Source organism: Lonchura striata, chromosome 3 (genome assembly GCF_046129695.1).
Source record: "Lonchura striata isolate bLonStr1 chromosome 3, bLonStr1.mat, whole genome shotgun sequence".
NCBI lineage: Eukaryota > Metazoa > Chordata > Aves > Passeriformes > Estrildidae > Lonchura > Lonchura striata.
Genome location: NC_134605.1, coordinates 113,166,338 through 113,183,992, shown reverse-complemented (window position 1 = coordinate 113,183,992; position 17,655 = coordinate 113,166,338). Strand labels below are relative to the sequence as shown.

The 17,655-nt window shown below is 49.6% G+C and overlaps 1 protein-coding gene across 1 annotated transcript; it reads left to right on the top strand.

The window, feature by feature from the left end:
• The first annotated feature begins 11,532 nt into the window (after positions 1-11,532).
• Positions 11,533-16,989, top strand: LOC110478446 (interferon-induced very large GTPase 1). The gene has a single exon (XM_021545088.3). It carries the CDS (start codon positions 11,533-11,535, stop codon positions 16,987-16,989), a length of 5,457 nt encoding a protein of 1,818 aa, XP_021400763.2.
• The last annotated feature ends 666 nt before the right edge of the window (positions 16,990-17,655 follow it).

Genomic DNA, 17,655 nt, shown 5'->3' with positions numbered 1-17,655 from the left:
ATAATAAAAATAATTTATTTATAATAATCAATAAGTTATTAATGCTAAGTTATAAATAATAAAATATATAAAATAATAAAATTAATTAATAAAGGCACAAATAAATACATACGAAAATATGATGGAATATAAAGAATGAAAATAAATTATTTATAATAATCAATAAGTTATTAATGATAAGTTATAAATAATAAAAACTATTAAATAATAAATGAATAAATAAATACACTAGTGAATAAATATGAAACTATTTATTTATTAATATTAAAATGTAAATGCTGCCTGAGACTGGGGACAGAATGCCATGGCTGACCTGGCGGGCAGAGCTCAGCAGGTCAGAGAGAGAACGTTGTGGATAAGGAAAAATAAACAACATTTAGAAGCCAGCCATATACATTTCAGATTCCTTTTTTGGCTGAGCAGCTGGGAAACAAATTTTTATAATTTTGGGGTTCATCCTGACATTGGTCAGGGTGGGAGACTGGAGACAGAATGCCATGGCTGATCTGGCGGGCAGAGCTCAGCAGGTCAGAGAGAGAACGTTGTAGATAAGGAAAAATAAACAACATTTAGACCCCAATCCTTCTCATTTCAGATTCCTTCTTTGGCTGAGCAGCTGGGAAACAAATTTTTATGATCTTGGGGTTCATCCTGACACCCCGAGAGGGTCCAAACCTTCGGGTCCATCCAAAGCAGAATTCAGCCGTGGGGCACCAGCAACACGAGCTGCTCTGTGCCCCTAGCTGCCCCGCTCCTGCAAACACACTCGTTAAAAATTGGGGTTGGTTTGAATAATTTCCTCATTTCGCTCAGGAAAACCTCGCAGGATTTGCAGTGGGACGCACCAGGGCGAGTTCCAGGCAGGAGATGGGGCTGTGGGAATGTCTACAGATGTCCAGGAAATCATGAACAATCCTGGTTTTTTATTGGATGTGAAACAAGTACAGAGAAGCTTGGTCAGTGTGTGTTAGAATTGGCTTTTCGCAAATAATAAAATGATTATTATTCTATTCTATTCCTATTCTATTCCTATTCTATTCTATGTATTATATTATATTATATTACATTACATTACATTATATTATATTACATTACATTACATTATATTATATTACATTACATTGTATATTATATTATATTATATTATATTATATTATATTATATTATATTATATTATATTATATTATATTTATTATATTATATTATATTATATTATATTATATTATATTATATTATATTATATTTATTATAATATAATATTACAGTATATTACATTACATTACATTACATTACATTACATTGTATTACATTACATTGTATTACATTATATTATATTACATTACATTACATTACATTTTATTACATTATTATATATTCTATTCTATTCTATTCTTATATATTCTATTATATTATTTGTATTATGTTAGAAAGTTATGCTGCATTAATTCTCTTAAGTAGCGTGTTAAATAGAGGTTTGTTAAAATAGAAACTCTGCGGTGTAAGATACTTTTTAACAAGCTCAAGAAAGAGATGAGAATGCAGAAACGCTTTGCACAGAGATAACAGCGACAGGGCACATAAAGATTTACAGCGTCCTTATCAGAACAAACATTCCCCCACCTTCTCTGTCTTTATGGAACCACCAGGATTAAGGGGAAGAAGCTGACAAAAACCAGAAAAATTCTGAATTTGCAAGGAATTTATGCCTCATGCATGAGATATATGAATATGCAACAGGCTGTTGCTTTTAAGAGTTATTCCTTTATTCTCAAGGCGTGGTTTTGGCAGCTCAGTGCCCAAAAACATCCGGATGTCTGTAATTCTTTGCTTTTTATTGTCTTGCAATTGTCCTAGCTCTAAATTTTTATTGCTCTAATTGTATTACTGTTTTTATAACCATTTAATTATTATTAAACTCCTAAAAATTCAAAAACCAAGTGATGGCGTTTTCCACAGGTGTCTCGTTGCTGTTATCTCTGTGCAAAGAGTTTCTTGATTATCTCACCCCTTTCTTGAGCTTGTTAAAAAAATATCCCACATCTCACAGTTCCCATTATAACATTATGTTGTAATCTAAAACCACATACAGTGCTTCAAAAGGATTCATACACTATTACAGAATAATCCTCCATAATACATATAGCATTCAATTTAATATTTGCGAAGAACCAATCATAAAATACACATTTTTCAAGTGTGTATATAAATAAATAATATATATATAATATGTATAATATATGTTATATATTTATATATATATAATATATATAAAATATAAATAAAAATTCACATGTGTTATGTTGGAGAGCTATTTTGTAGTACTGTACGAAGTTGACAAAAGCCAGAAAAATTCTTAATTTGCAAGGAATTTATGCATCATGCATGAGATATATGAATATGCAGCAGGCTGCTGCTTTTAAGGGTTATTCCTTTGTTCTCGAGGCGTGGTTTTGGCAGCTCAGCGTCCAAAACTAAAGGGTCCGAAGGTGCAGAATGAACTCCACAATGCTTTGGTTATTCAGGGTGATTTCTCAAAGGGAAAACCATTTCAGCAAACATCACTTCATCCCATTTTTGCTCTCAGTGCAAGGACAGCATCAGTTTTAACAGTGTTACAGGCTAAGGTTCTATTTTGTGGCCACTTTTCTCACTGAAGAAAATAAATTTCTTTCCAAAGGACTGTTTCACCTCTCAAGACCTGGTGAGATTAACATCTCAACAAGCTGGGAGTTGCACAGAAGACACAAAAAATGTAAGGACCAGCAAGGAACATCAACTCCAAACATCATCCCTGGCATGGTCAGAGACTCCTGGTTTGGGAAAAGAGAGAAAAAAAGGAAGAACGAGAACCTAATTAACATGGAAGGTGGAGGAATCAATAACCAATAGGAAACCAAATACTTTAAACTGTGTAACTTGGGACATTGAACAGATGATTTTCTCTGGGTTTTGACCATGTAAGTATGGGAAAAACCTAGGAAAGATCATGTGCCGTTAGAAATGAGGCGCTTGACTCAGCCAATATATCGAGCAGCAATTTAATTTATTAATTAATATGGTGACCTATGAGCAGACAGCGCTGGGTGCAGTGGTGGGGGTTTCCCCCTCCGACTGCACACTGAATGTTGGGCTTGCTACTCATGCATATTCATAAGCTTTTCCCAGCAGTTTCAGTTTCTATTTCCCATTTTTACGCCAGTGTTCTTGCAGTTTCTATTTCACAATTTTTGCACGAGCTTCCAGCAGTTTCTATTTCTAACTTTTGATGTAACAATTCTATCCTTCAGGATCGCGAATCTGTGATGGCGATGTCCGGTTTCTTTCCAATTTCTAGACCCTGTTGTGATCTATTCCAGGTTTGAATATCCCAGGATGTACATCCCAGGATGTGTGTCCAGATGCTGGGGTCCAGCTTCTATTTTCTAGGATCATTAATCCATGGTAGTGATGTCCAGCTTCCCCTTTTGAGATCATTAATCAGCAACATTGATCTCCATCTTCTTTTTCCAGGAGCTTGGGATAGGGTCACTTCCCTTCTCTGTTTCGGTCCTTTATAAATTCTAAAGCTACAGTTTAAAATCCCTAATACTAAGCAACATTCTAAAGTTATAATTCAAAGGTTCTTATTACACAACAGCTTAAGACTTAATTACAGGCAAAAAGTTCTTACCAAAAGCAACATTCTAAAGTTGTAATTCAAATGCTCTTGTTACAAAGGTCTTGTTTAAGACCTATAATTGATATTTGTAAACAGAAGATTGGTTCAAAAGCCTTCTTCCATGCTTTCCTCGGTTGTTTCTTAGAACTCATCTTTATAACTGTCCCATGGCCGTGCTCCACACATTTTACAATCACAATCACACAGGTTACCTTTATTTACCTGACACGAAACACAACTTTGTATTTCACATCATGGAATGATTATCTCTGCACGAGGGAATGCGTGGCTGGCGGGATTTCTGTTGCACAGAACAGCATCCTGGCCATAATAAAATAATGCCTTGATTCCCTAACACTAAAAAGGTGTTGGAGAGTTTTTGTTTCTCCTGATGTTTTGCTGACAGCAGGACACTGGGAAAAGGGCCTTTCCTGTTTTTGTGCACAAGGGTGTGAGCTCGTGGTGTGCACCTCTGTGTCTGTGTGTGCTTTCAGGTGTGTCGGAGCCCAGCACACCCTCTGGCTGCCCTGGCTGCCCCCAGACCCACAGGGGGCTCGGGGACCTTGGCATGAAGTCAGAAACCCCCGTGGCTTTGATTTTAGCCCGTGGAAAACTGTCGGTTTTGTATGAGGAATTACAAGCCACAAGGGTTTGAGTGGTGTGGGAGTTGGATTAACACAGGGTGGAAAAGTAGAAATTTGGGATTTTTAGACAGGGGTTCAAGGGGGTACAAGATGGAGGAATTTGGGTGAGTCCTGGCTTTCTTTCCCTTCTTCTTTCCCTCCCTGTCTTGGCGTGGTGGTGACACTTTTCTGTTGCTTTAGGACAGGGACACACTGTCCAACACAGGAGTCAGATATTGGCAGGTTTTTATAAACAGTCTGTATGTAACTTTTGATATAAAAGGTAAACACCGCCCAACAGGGCAGGGCAGATTGCCATGGCCTTGCTAGCCAGAGCTTGGCAGGTCAGAGGAAGAATGTTATAGATAAGAAAAAATAAACAACATTTATGATCCTGGGGTCACCCTGACCTTCTGAACCCTGAGACACCGACACAGGACCCATCCTCCCTCCAGGAGATCTCTTCTGTTCATGGACCATTGATGATTAATTATCTTCTGTTCATGGGTCATTGATTATTAATTATCTTCTGTTCATGGGCCATTAATTATTAATTATCTTCTGTTCATGGGTCACTGAGTGTCCCTGCATGGCTGAGAAAATTCCATCATCCCACTGGGAGATGCTCTGTCCAGAGGAGCAGCCAAGCAATTCCTACTTGGACACAATCTGAGATTTTGGGATACCACAGCAGCCTTTGCCCACTGCATTCCCAGAGGAGCAGCTTTATCCCCCTGCATTCCCAGAGGAGCAGCTTTATCCCCCTGCATTCCCAGAGGAGCAGCTTTATCCCCCCTGCATTCCCAGAGGAGCAGCTTTATCCCCCCTGCATTCCCAGAGGAGCAGCTTCCTTCCCCCTGCATTCCCAGAGGAGCAGCTTCCTTCCCCTGCATTCCCAGAGGAGCAGCTTTCTTCCCCCTGCATTCCCAGAGGAGCAGCTTTATCCCCCTGCATTCCCAGAGGAGCAGCTTCCTTCCCCCTGCATTCCCAGAGGAGCAGCTTTCTCCCCCTGCATTCCCAGAGGAGCAGCTTTCTCCCCACTGCATTCCCAGAGGAGCAGCTTCCTTCCCCCTGCATTCCCAGAGGAGCAGCTTTCTCCCCCTGCATTCCCAGAGGAGCCCAGGCCCATCTCCCCCAGCCCTGGAGCTCCAAGGAAAACTCCCCCCTTGTGCAGATCCTGCTCCAGCAGAAGCACAGCTGGCACTGCAGGAGGGCTGAGCCCCCCTGGGATGGGGCTGAGCCACTCCCTGACCCACAGGGGACAGGGCTGCTCTGACCCTGCCAGGGTTGGTTTTGTCTGTTTGTACTAGTGCATTTGCATTTTTAATTTTCCTAATAATTAACTGTTATTCGTGTTCCAATATCTTTGCCCGAGAGCCGTTTAATTTCTAAATTATAATAATTTGGAGGGAGGCGGTTTCCAGTTTCCAGTTCAAGGAACGCTTCTGCCTTCCTTAGCAGACACCTGTGTGTCCATGACACACCTAAAACAGGCAACACCAGTTTCGTTTTTGCACTGCTGCAGGAAGACACATGATTTTCGGGAAAGCAGTGACAGCTCCCGCGCTGCTCCTATAAAAGGTGGAGCAGGTCCCAGAGCCCGAGACCTTGGGCTGTGCGGGACTTCTCCCAGCCCGGGAGCTGAGGGCACGGAGAGAGAAGGTAGGGGATGGGATGGGATGGGATGGGATGGGATGGGATGGGATGGGATGGGATGGGACGGGATAATGGGACGGGACGGGACGGGACGGGACGGGACGGGATGGGATGGGATAATGGGATGGGATGGGATGGGATGGGATGGGATGGGATGGGATGGGATGGGATAATGGGATGGGATGGGATGGGATGGGATGGGATGGGATGGGATGGGATGGGATGGGATGGGATGGGATGGGATGGGATGGGATGGGATGGGATGGGATGGGAGCAGCCGGGAGCGGCTCTTGCCTCTCTCCTGCCTCCTGTTCCCCGAGCTTCGGCCGGCCGGGGAGATGGGGGAGCTCGGGGGAGCTGCGGGGGCTGAGCTGGGCCGGGCGGGCTCGGAGCGGTGGCAGCGGGTGCCGGCACTCCCCTAAGGGCAGGAGCGCTGGGGCTGATGCTGGGGGCGGCTCCGGCCCCGCGCCCCTCCCGGGGGAGCCGGGCAGCTCCGCCGTGACCGGGGGCAGGCACGGCACCTCCCGCTCCGTGCCCAGGGTTCCCAGCCCTCGCTCCCCTCGCAGGGAGGGTGGGCTTCTCCCCTCGCACGGTCCCAGCGCCACCAGCCCGAGCGCTCCGGGCCCCGGGACCGCCGCACCGAGGCAGCGGCGCTCCCGGAGCCCTCTCCCTGCGGCGGGGCTGCGGAAAACGCCCTCGGGGGGCTGTTCCCATGAAATGGGGTGCAGGTGGCACGTCCTGCTGCCAGCCGTGCTGCTTCGCTCGTTCGCTTCCCAGGAGGGGCTGGATCCCGAGCTGTGCCCTGGATGTGCTCGGCGCCTCTCTGCGGGCGCTGGCACCGTCCCTGCGGCTTTTCCCCCCTCCTGCAGCCACGGGAAGCCGTGCAGCGACTGCCAGGGGTGCCAGGCCAGGCTCAGGGTGCGGCTGGGCTGAGTTAAAGTTGTCCAGGGCAGCCTCTGGCTCCCGAGACCGAACCGGTGCTGGCAGCGCTGCAGCGGGACGGAATTTGGGAGGGAAAAGCGACAGGACAAGTGGCTCCAGTGAACCCTGAGGCAGCGCTTCCCTCCCTGAGCAGCCGCCCTGCACCGAGGCTCCGCTGCCCAGGGCGCAGCTGGAGCTGTGCCCGAGGAGAACAATCGGTGTCCGAAATCCCCCGTGCTCTGCCAGCACGCCCAGCTTTCCTCCGCTGCTGAACCGCCCTTGGCTCCAGCAGGGCTTGTCCTGTCTCTGCGTCCCCTCCTGTCCCCATCCTGCTGGTGGGACTGGGGGGTCAGTGCCCGCTGGGATCCAAGCCCAGCGCTGCTTCTCCCCCTCTCCTGGGCCCTGGGCTCCCCGGCAGCAGCTGAGTGCTGTGGGCAGGGTGGGACAGGGCCCTCCGCCCCTCTGCCAGCGCTGCTCCCCTGCCCCTGCCCCTCCACGCCTGGCTGCTGCCCCAGGGCACAGCTGCTCCCTGGCAGCCTCAGCCCCAGCACCCCGAGTCCTTCTCCTCAGGGCTGCTCTCAATCCCTTCTCCTCCCAGCTCCTGTCTGTGCCTGGAGCTGCCCGACCCCGGGGCAGAACCTGCACTTGGCCCTGCTGACCTCCATGGGCTTGGTCCTGTCCCACCTCTGCAGCGTGTCCAGCTTCCTTCTGGAAGGAAGTGTTGGAAATGAGGCGCTTCACTCAGCCAATATATCGAGCAGCAATTTAATTTATTAATTAATATGGTGACCTATGAGCAAAGACAGCGCTGGGTGCAGTGGTGGGGATTTCCCCCTCTGACTGCACACTGATTGTTGGGCTTGCTGGTATTTATTGATCATACTCATGTATATTCATAATCTTTTCCCAGTTTCTACGTGAGCTTTCCACAGTTTCCATTTCCACCTTTATCATCACAATTCTATCCTTCAGGATCGTAAATGTATGATGGGGATGTTTGGTTCCTTTCCAATTTCTATGCCCTGTTGTGGATATCCCAGGATGTGTGTTTAGATGCTGGGGTCCAACTTCTATTTTCTGGGATCATTAATCTATGGTAGTGATGTCCAGCTTTGCTTTTCAAAATCATCAATCTGCAACCTTGATGTCCATCTTCTTTTTCCAGGAGCTTGGGATGGCGTCACTTCCCTTTATGTTTAAATCCTTTATGCATTTTAAAGCTACAGCTTAAAAATCCGTAGTACTCAGCAACATTCTAAAGTTATAATTCAAAAGCTCTTATTACAAAACAGTTTAAGACTTATACGTTCTAAAGCTACAGTTTAACATATTTTTTATTTTTATTCTGCGCTGGACGCACATCGGGATTTTCTTCGCAGCAGGGATTCTTCTTTAAAGGGCGTGCGTACATTTTAGGGGATTCTTGATCTTTTTTATTATCCTGTACTAATCTACATATACATAGAATCTCACAATAGGTTCATGTATATTTATTTTGTTGAATTTGAGTTACAATTTACAGTTGGCTTTTTGTACAGAGAACTCTTTAATCTTTTTGTCTATTTTTGTAGACTTCTTTTTTTAGTTTCAGAGTTCAAGAGGCCCCTCGCATCTCTTCACCCTGGAGATTGCATTTTTTTCTCTTTGCCTGGGGCAGTTTTACAAGCACAGCAGAGTTAATAGATTAAATAGCATATTTTACTCACGTTAGCAAGCTACTACGCAGTACGCTTTACCTAAATCCAGGTGGATTTTCTACTTTGTTAAATTTCACTCCGTTTCATCTGCCTTGTGCGGAGGAGAGGCGACGTCCGAGGAGGCGACACAGGAGTCGACTCAAGGCTGGGGAAAGTCTCAGGTTTAATCCATGCTCTGAGGAGCACCAAACTCCAGAGTATCCAGCAGCTGAGAGGCCCTCGAGGCTCTCGCCCATCTTAAATACCGGGGCGGTAACGGGAGGGACTCCCACTAACCAGTGGAGGGATCTGGGCGAGTGGAAGGTGGAAGGATAGACAGACACATGAACCAGTGGGGAAGTTGACGGGAGGGATCCCTGGCCCTCGGCCAATCCCTCGATGCCCGTGGTGGAAGGTTCTGGAAGGGTGGGATGCGGAGCCGAGTGATGGACCAGGTGGCAGGGAGGGGAGAGGGGAGTGACGAAGCGTTTCCAGGGAGATCGGCATTGAGGGAAAGGTGGGAAAACTCGGGGTGGAGCAATGGGAGCTGAAGGGGCAAACGACTACAGAACCATTACAGAAATACAAAACCACAATCCAACACTGTCCCATGGCCGCGTTCCACACATTTCACAGCCACGACCGCACAGGTTGCCTTTATTTGCCTGACACGGAGCACAGCTTTGTATTTCCCAGAACGGAACTTGGATGCAGGTCCCAGGTGAAACCCTGCTCCGGTCACCTCCCCAGGAGAGCCCTGAGGAGTCTTTGCTGCCTGGGCAATCCTCAGTGGAGATGAAGGGTTGGCCTCCAGTGCTCCTGGAATGAATCCTCTGTGCCCATGGGTCGCTTTCTCCTGACTGTGTGCTCTTCTCCTTTAGGATTTTGAGCCTTTCCTTCCTGGTGCTCCACACCTGAGTTCCTGAGGGGTTCCCATCTCCTTCTCCACACCCTGCCTGGGTGCCCCAGGTGAGACAGAGTGAAAATTTAACAGGGTATAAATCCATTTGGATTTAGGTGAGGTGTGCCACTTTGAGCTTAGTAGCATAAGTGAAATGTGCTGTTTAGTCTGGTAACTGCAGCACTAGCAAAACTGACCCAGCTAAGGAGAAAGAATGCAAATTTCCACACTAAAAGATAAGAGATAAGAAAGACTCCTGGACCTTGAAAGAGACAGGGCAGAGTGACCCAGGAGTTCTTTCTGTACTTTCTGGCAAAAACTGAGTATAAGTGTAACCATGTGCAAATGTAATGCGAAATCAACAGAATGAATATGCATGAACCTGTTACAAAATTCTATGCATATGGAAATTAGGGTAATAAAAAAGGATCGGGAGTTCTCAGGGGTGCACATGCCCATTGAAGGGCAATGAGTCCCCACATGGGCCCAGTGCAGTAAAAGTAAACATACCGTTCCATACAAATGTTTATTGGAATTGTGGGGGTTTGATTTTTCATCCGCTGCTGCTGTGCTGGGTCCCCTGAGCTGAGGAGCCGAGGCTGGGAGCAGCGGGAGATCTGCTGTGAGGTGGGTGAGGGAGTCAGAGCCTGCAGCCCTTGCACACATGGCCCAATTCTGCAGGGATTCTGAGGGAAAGCTGCCCCTGAAAGCTCCGGAAGGGTGCAGGAGCCCAGCACAAGCCCCTGGGATCCATTCCTGGGCTGGTGGCAGTGTTGTGGCCTTGCTGGGACAGCGGCTGAATGCTCTGAAGGTTGTTTGCAAGGAGTAAATCTCTCCAGCACCCAAGTGAACCGAGACTGGGGCAATTCTCGGAGTTGTGTGACAGAGCCACAGCCCCAAAGGTTTAAGGGCAGGTGCCCAGCTGAAGGTTTGCAGGCACTTTTCCTGCTGTCAGCAGAGATTTTGAACTCGGTGGCTCCGTGGTGGCCGAAGCCAAGACTGCCTCCAACGGGCACCGCCTGACGAGACGCTCTGAAGCCGCAGGCGGAGGGAAGACAAGCACAATCAGTGTGATTGATAAGCAAGCTTCATTTGTTCAAAAATCCTGTCGGTTTATATAGGGTTTGCTACAAGCAAAGTCAGCAGCAGCTCTCATTGGTTTCACAAAGGTCTTTGTCCTGTTTAGCCTACGTGCATTTACAACCATAGCCAGGTTCCTTAAGCCAAGTTTCTCATCTCTAGTCACGTCGTCGTGGTACATCCCATCTTCTCTGGGCACATCTTGTCACACAGCCTATTCTTGTACAAGCATATCTCCAAGGATGTGCTCATCCTTATTCTCTCATTCCCACCTTGCTCCGTTTCCCAGGCCTAGACACAGAGCCTGTTTCCCAAGCTCTGTTCTCAGGCCGGTTCTGATTCCGGGGTCTTAGGCAGAGGTATCAATGGATAACTGTTCCATTGATCCATGACCCCTCTCCTGCAACCATTCTCCAACAGCCCTCTGTGCTGAGGAGCAGCAGGTCACAGAGGGCACCTCTCTGAGCTGCCTCCCAGCACCTCCAGTCCCTCCTGAAGGGCCACCAGGATGGCCCAGGAGCAGCTGTGGGCAGGGACAAGGTGGGATTCCCCTGCACTGGGGTGGCCCAGAGGGTGCAGGATGCAGGCAGGCTGTTGGGTGGGCAGAGGGGCTGTGCCAGTGCTCCGGGGAGCCAGGAACGTCCCCGGCTGTCTGCACCTGTGGATCGAGGAGTTCTGCCGGGAGGATGTGGGTGATGTGAAGGCAGCAGCTTGTCCAGGGCGCGTGGTGTGGTTGAGTGGGTCTGTGCGGGCTGTGCATGTCTCTTTGTATGTCCGTGTGTTTGTCCGTGTGTCTGTGCTGTCTCTGGGACACGCACTCACCCTCAGGGCTGATCCTGCAGACAGGAAAGCCACAGGCACATCCAGGGTGCTGGGAAGGAGACCCTGGCTCTTGTGCCATCGCAGGCCTGGCTCCAGCAGCCGGGTGGGAGCAATCCCCAGGGCTCAGCTGCTGCAGAGCCTCTCCAGGTGCTCTGACAGCACCTTAGGGACCATCTCTGCTCTTCCTCCACAGCCATGGCTTCGCCGGAGGATGCACAGGAGGGGGATGCAGAGGCGCAGCTCCTGGCAGAGGCGTTCCAGAAGGAAGGGCTGGATGCTGGATACTGGCTGCCCAAAGCTTCACAGATCCTGGGAATCAAGAGCAGAGGAGCCCTGCAACATCTGGGATATGAGGGCTACCTCAGGCTGGAGCGTCACGTACGGCACCCCCGGGAGAAAGAGGCACTCCAGAAAGTTCTGAAAATAAGAGATGACGGAACAGCCACTACAGAGGGGCAGAAGGAGTACTTGGAGAAGACAAAGAAAACTCAAGAAGTGGCCAAACAAACCCGGAATGATCTGACAGAAATGCTCAGGAGCCGCAGCCACAGCCAGGATGCTCTGAGGGAGAGAGCAGAGACTCTGTGGCAAGCCACGGAGATTCCCAAAGAGTTCTGGCCAGCACCAGAGGAGCCCCTGGTGGATAGGCTGGAGAGCATCCAGAAGCAGCTGGAGCAGCAGGAGCTGTCAGCAGGCAGGAGGGAGAACAGAGGAGATGAAGACTGGGAGAAGGTGGAACGGGACTTGCACTCCTTGATCGGTGGGTGCTTGGATGACAAATGGCATGAACAGAGGATGCAGAACATACTCAGAGACGAGGAAGACACTTTTTGTACACCTGAGGCCCCCCGTCAGTCCCAATGCAAGGCAGACAGCAGCGAATCCAAAGAAAGTGAAGCCACTGCAAACCAGGAGTTCCTCCAGTTGCTCAAGCGCCTTGGACTGGAAAGTCACTATCCAAGGAAAATGGGAATGGGAGATTTCTGCACCATCTGCAGCACCTCTCTGCAGGACAGCCAGCCCAGCCAGGACAAGGAACTGCCGTTGTACTTCTTGCAAAAGCTGTTAACTGCGGATTACCAGGTGAGGTACCTGACCTGCTGGGATGAGAGCAGCCCAGGCCTTGCGCCCGTGCCACCAACCGGAGGGCAAGCGAGCCAACAGTCAGACTCCTTTGGAAACTTCCTTGATCGGCTGATGGAAGCAGCCCCTGCACATGAGGGCAGGGAGGGCCACGTGCACCCCGTGGACCTGCAGATGGCCGTTTTCCATTGTGCTGATGACTTCCTGAGACAGACCCTTGCCAGCAGGATGGCGTTCTGCCAGCTGGCGCTGCCTCTGCTGGTGCCCAACCCCGGCACTTCACGCATCGAGTTCCCGCTCTACGCCCTCAGCCAAATCCAAAGGAGCTGGGAGGAGGTGAAGAAGTCGAGAAAGCAGGTCCAAAGAAAGAGTTACAGCAACGAACTCATCTTTCAGGCACAGACACCCATCGTGTCCTTCATCCGCATTGGCAGCTCAGCCTCCTCCTCCAAGTCCCAGCTCCTGAACGCTCTGCTGAGCAAACACAAACACGACACCTTCTTCCACCGCCACTGCAAAGGCAGCACCCGAGAGCGTTTGCTGGTGGAAGGGCTGGTGGAGATCGCCTGGTACTGCCCCCGCGGAAGCCCCGATGACACCTTTGGGTGCTGCGTGGCTTTCTGCAACCTGCGTGGAGACGCCAGGGACCACGGAGCACAGCTGCACTTCCTGCAGGAGGTATCTGCTGTCAGCGTGGTGCTCGTGTCCGATCGGGAGCACATGGACGACAGGGGGAGAGAGATTCTGCAGGGCCTGTGGCAGTCACAAAGGCCTTCGGTTTGTCTTCTCACAGAAAAAGAGAACGTCGCAGCTGGACAAGCCAGTAGAACCATAACGATAGGGATCAAGAACAGAAACAAAGCAGAACTGATGGAGCAGCTGACCAAGACAATTGGGAATCTCCTGGGAAGGTCTCATCCCTGTTTCAGCCTGGAGGCCTGCGTGGACAAAGCTCGCCAGCACGGATTTGTAGTGGATGCAGATCAACCCGCATGTGTGACAGCCAAAGCAAAGGCAAAGGAGCTGGTGGAGCTTCTGGAGAAAGAGAAGATGTCTGAGATCAAATCCCGGCTGCTGCCGCTCCAAGGAAAACTGTGGCACCAGTGGTGCCAGAAGGACAAAGAGCTCACTCGCCTGCAGGAGAAGGGCAACAGAAGCATTGAGCATCATCGCAGCCAAATTGAAAATTATAAGGAAGCAATAAGAAGAAAGCAACTTGAGCGAGCTTTCCCCCTCAACCCTCTGATGAAATCATTCCTTGGCTTTCTCCAGGCCCAGCCAGCAGATACCAAGAAATACTTCCTGCAGTGGATGAAGGTCTTTATGCACGAGCTGTCTTGTGGTCGCTTTGAAAAACTGAGGCGAGACTATCACAAGTTATGGTCTGGAAACCTGGCAGGAAAGAAAAGCAAGAAAAATCCCGGTGGCAATGATGAGTTGCTGAGTCGCTTGGATGCCCTCTCTGATGAAATCCACAGTTCATCCATTGGTCTGGAGCACCTTCTGAGAGAGGTAGGGCAGATTTATGAGGCTCTGGAATTTATAAACTTAGAGAACAAGAGTTTTGTCAAACTGCCAGAAATTGCAGCAGAGCTGATGGTTTCAGGGTATCCCGTGGAGCTGATGGATGGGGACGCTTCTTACCTGCCCTTGCGCTGGGTGGGCGCAATCTTTGACAGCTTAATTGAGAGGCTGGGGGACAAACGAGTGTTTGTGCTCTCCGTGCTCGGCATGCAGAGCACAGGCAAGTCCACGCTGCTGAACGCCACGTTTGGTCTGCAGTTCAACGCCAGCGCAGGGCGCTGCACCCGCGGAGCCTTCATGCAGCTCATCCCGGTGAGCGAGCCGCTGCAGCACGACCTGGGCTTCGATTTTGTGCTGGTGCTTGACACAGAGGGGCTTCGTGCCATCGAGACGGCCGATAAACAGTCCCTGAACCATGACAACGAGCTGGCCACCTTTGTCATTGGTGTTGGCAACTTGACTGTGATCAATATCTTTGGAGAAAATCCGTCAGAAACGCAAGATGTTCTCCAGATCGCTGTGCAGGCTTTCCTGAGGGTGAAGAAAGTCAATCTTTCCCCAAGCTGCCTCTTTGTCCATCAAAACGCGGGAGAGGCCACTGCCAAGGAGCAGAACAGGGAAGGACAACGGCGCTTGCAGGAAAAGCTGGATGAAATGACTGTGGTAGCTGCTCAGCAGGAATTCTGTGACGTCTCCTCCTTCAGCGATGTCATTGGCTTTGATGTGAACACCCACATTCACTACCTTGCTCACCCGTGGGTAGGAAACTCCCCAATGGCACCACCCAACCCCACCTACAGCCAGAACGTCCAGCAACTAAAGAGCAAAATCCTCCAGGCTGCCAAGAAGGAGCCGCAGCGCAGCATTTTGAGGCTCTCGAGCCTGAAAGATCGTATTGGTGACCTCTGGAATGCTTTGCTGAACGAAAACTTTGTTTTCAGCTTCAAGAATTCCCTGGAGATTGCTGCGTACAGGAAACTGGAAAGTGCCTTTAGTCAGTGGACCTGGAGGCTGAGGAGTCACATCTTAGACGTACAGATGAGACTGGACAACAGAATTCGGAATGGGGACTGGCAGAATGTCACCAGAGAGCACCTTGAAGGGCTGGTGCAAGAGACGAGCGACGCCCTTGAGAAAGAAGTGGACAAGTATTTCAGGGAAGACAAAGACCACGAGACACTGGTCCAGTGGAAATCAGGCACAGAGCTGAAGCTGAAAGAACTAAAAGAGGCTCTTCTTCATGAAACAAAAAAGAAATGTGAGAATCTTATTGAGCTACTGAAGGAGCAGAAGAAACTGGATGCGAGGAAGTTGGAATATAAAGATGAGCTCCTGAGAAGGAGTCGGGAGCGGGCTGTGAGTCTTAAAGGGAAGAGCCTCAGTGAGAGAGAGCTGGAGCGCAACTTTGCTCTGGTCTGGAACAAGTGGATTGCCAAAGTCCCCCGATCTTCTCGTCCTCCAGAACGGGTGGATATCAATGCAGAAATCAAAGATGTCCTTCTAGAGCACTTTAAGGAGCCAGGTTTCCATGCACGGATCAGGTCATTTCCCAGAGGCAGAGGGTTTTCTTTTGATCCAGAGAAACACATAATGAAGAAAACGTATTTTGGCCTTTTCTCAGATTCCAGGAGCATTTCTGATGCGGATGTGATCAACTTTGAGCAGATCTCAGTCAACACTATAGTGTATGTGAAGACAAACATTGCTAAGAAGGAAGAGGAGAAATGTGATTACAGCAGAAATTTTATTCATGAAATACTCAATGAAGTGCAGAAAGGTGTGGACTCTGTCTCCAGCAATGCAAAATGTACTTTTACCAGAGAGTACAGCATGGATTTGTCTCTGTATCTGTGCGCAATGGCAGCAGAAAGGTTTAAAGCCATGCACGAAGCGTTCCAAAAGGCAAATGACCCAGTTGTGTACCTGAGCAGCAGGAGAGAAGACTTCCTAAAGTGTTTCCAGATTTCCTGCCAAGGAGCCACTTCTGTCACAACTTTTGCTGTTTTCCTTTGTGACAAGATTGAACCAGCTCTTCGCCAGGCGGTCTATGAGAGGGCAGCTAAAGACATCGCTGAGGACATGCAGGGCAAATTCCCAGATTTCCAGGGCAGCAGAGCCAATCTGGAAGTTTGCATCCTGAGATACCTGGCAGAACAGGAAAATTTTGAGTATTTCATGCAGTACCTTAGCTTTCCAAAAGAGTTTTGTGAGTGGTACATTAAGACACGAGTTTGGAGGCACTGTTTGGATGGCAGTAGGAGGCTGAGGAGGTTTTTAGATTCCTCCCTTGATCTTCTCTATCAAAACATCCTGTCAGCCGTTGCTTTATCAACCCGGGTTGTCAAAGACAGAAAAGACAGAGAAGACAAAGTCTCTCTCTGGCTGGATGAATTTTGCAGGGAACTGTCAGAGGTGGTGAACTTGCCCAGAAGTGAGCTGAAGGGCATCGAGCACCAGGAGGTCACAGACATTGAGTTCCTGAGCAGCGCCATGGCAGAAGCTCTGGAAGACCTGAGGGACAGGCTCGGGGAAGAACTCGCTGGGGCTGACCTGCGCTCGTTTTCGAGGCAGCCTCACACCATCCTGGCGGAGCATTTTTCGGGATGCTGGGCACAGTGTCCCTTATGTGGGGCTGTCTGCACAAACGCCATGCGGCATCACGATGGAGATCATCAGGCGCTCTTCCATCGCCCACAAGGTGTGATAGGATTCAAATGGTGTACATGTGAACCTGACAACGAGCATGAGTCACCTGAAATGATCATTGACATTTGCTCCAGCCTTGTTGCAAGTGACCTTGAATTCAGAGTTGGTGGTGACCAAAGCATCCCCTACAAGACATACCGAGATGCTGGACCTCCTCGTTCCACTTGGAACATCCTTCCTGACCCATCCATGCAGGCGTACTGGAAATGGTTTGTGTCTCGTTTCAGGACACAGCTGGAAGATCGGCTCAATGGGAAATTTCGGGGCAAAGGAGAAATCCCTGCGGCGTGGCGGAGAATCACCAAGCAGAAAGCGCTGTCCGAGCTGGAGAAGCGCTAGGCCACATCCCCGGGGTGGAAGAATAACAGCAGCTTTGCAGCTTAGGAGAACTTTGTACCAGGCTCTCCACAAAATGCAGTCACAACGCTCTCAAGCCCGGTGAAGACAGTGGCATCGAATTTTTCCCAAATCTGATGAAATAAGGCGCGTTACTTCACCCATCAGTCAGCAGCTCCCTGGCTTTATGGGAAAGCCGGACTCCTCTTGCCTGTTCGCTCTGAACATTTCCCTCAGCTTTGCCCCAGAGCCAAACCAAACCCCCTCCTTGGGGCGATGGGCCTCGTGGCCAAGCTGAGCCCAGGGGCCAGGGACGGGGCGAAGGCAGCACCCAGAGCACCCCTTGGATCAGCTGCTTGAGACAAGAGGGGACAGACCCCCAGAGGCAGCTCTGGCGAAGGTGGCACGGCCGGCTCTGGAGAAGGTGGCACCAGCCGGCTCTGGAGAAGGTGGCACCAGCCGGCTCTGGAGAAGGTGGCACGGCCGGCTCTGGAGAAGGTGGCACGGCCGGCTCTGGAGAAGGTGGCACCGGGGCCGTGCTCTGGAGAAGGTGGCACCAGCCAGCTCTGGAGAAGGTGGCACCGGGGCCGTGCTCTGGAGAAGGTGGCACTGCCGGCTCTGGAGAAGGTGGCACCAGCCAGCTCTGGAGAAGGTGGCACCGAGGCCGGC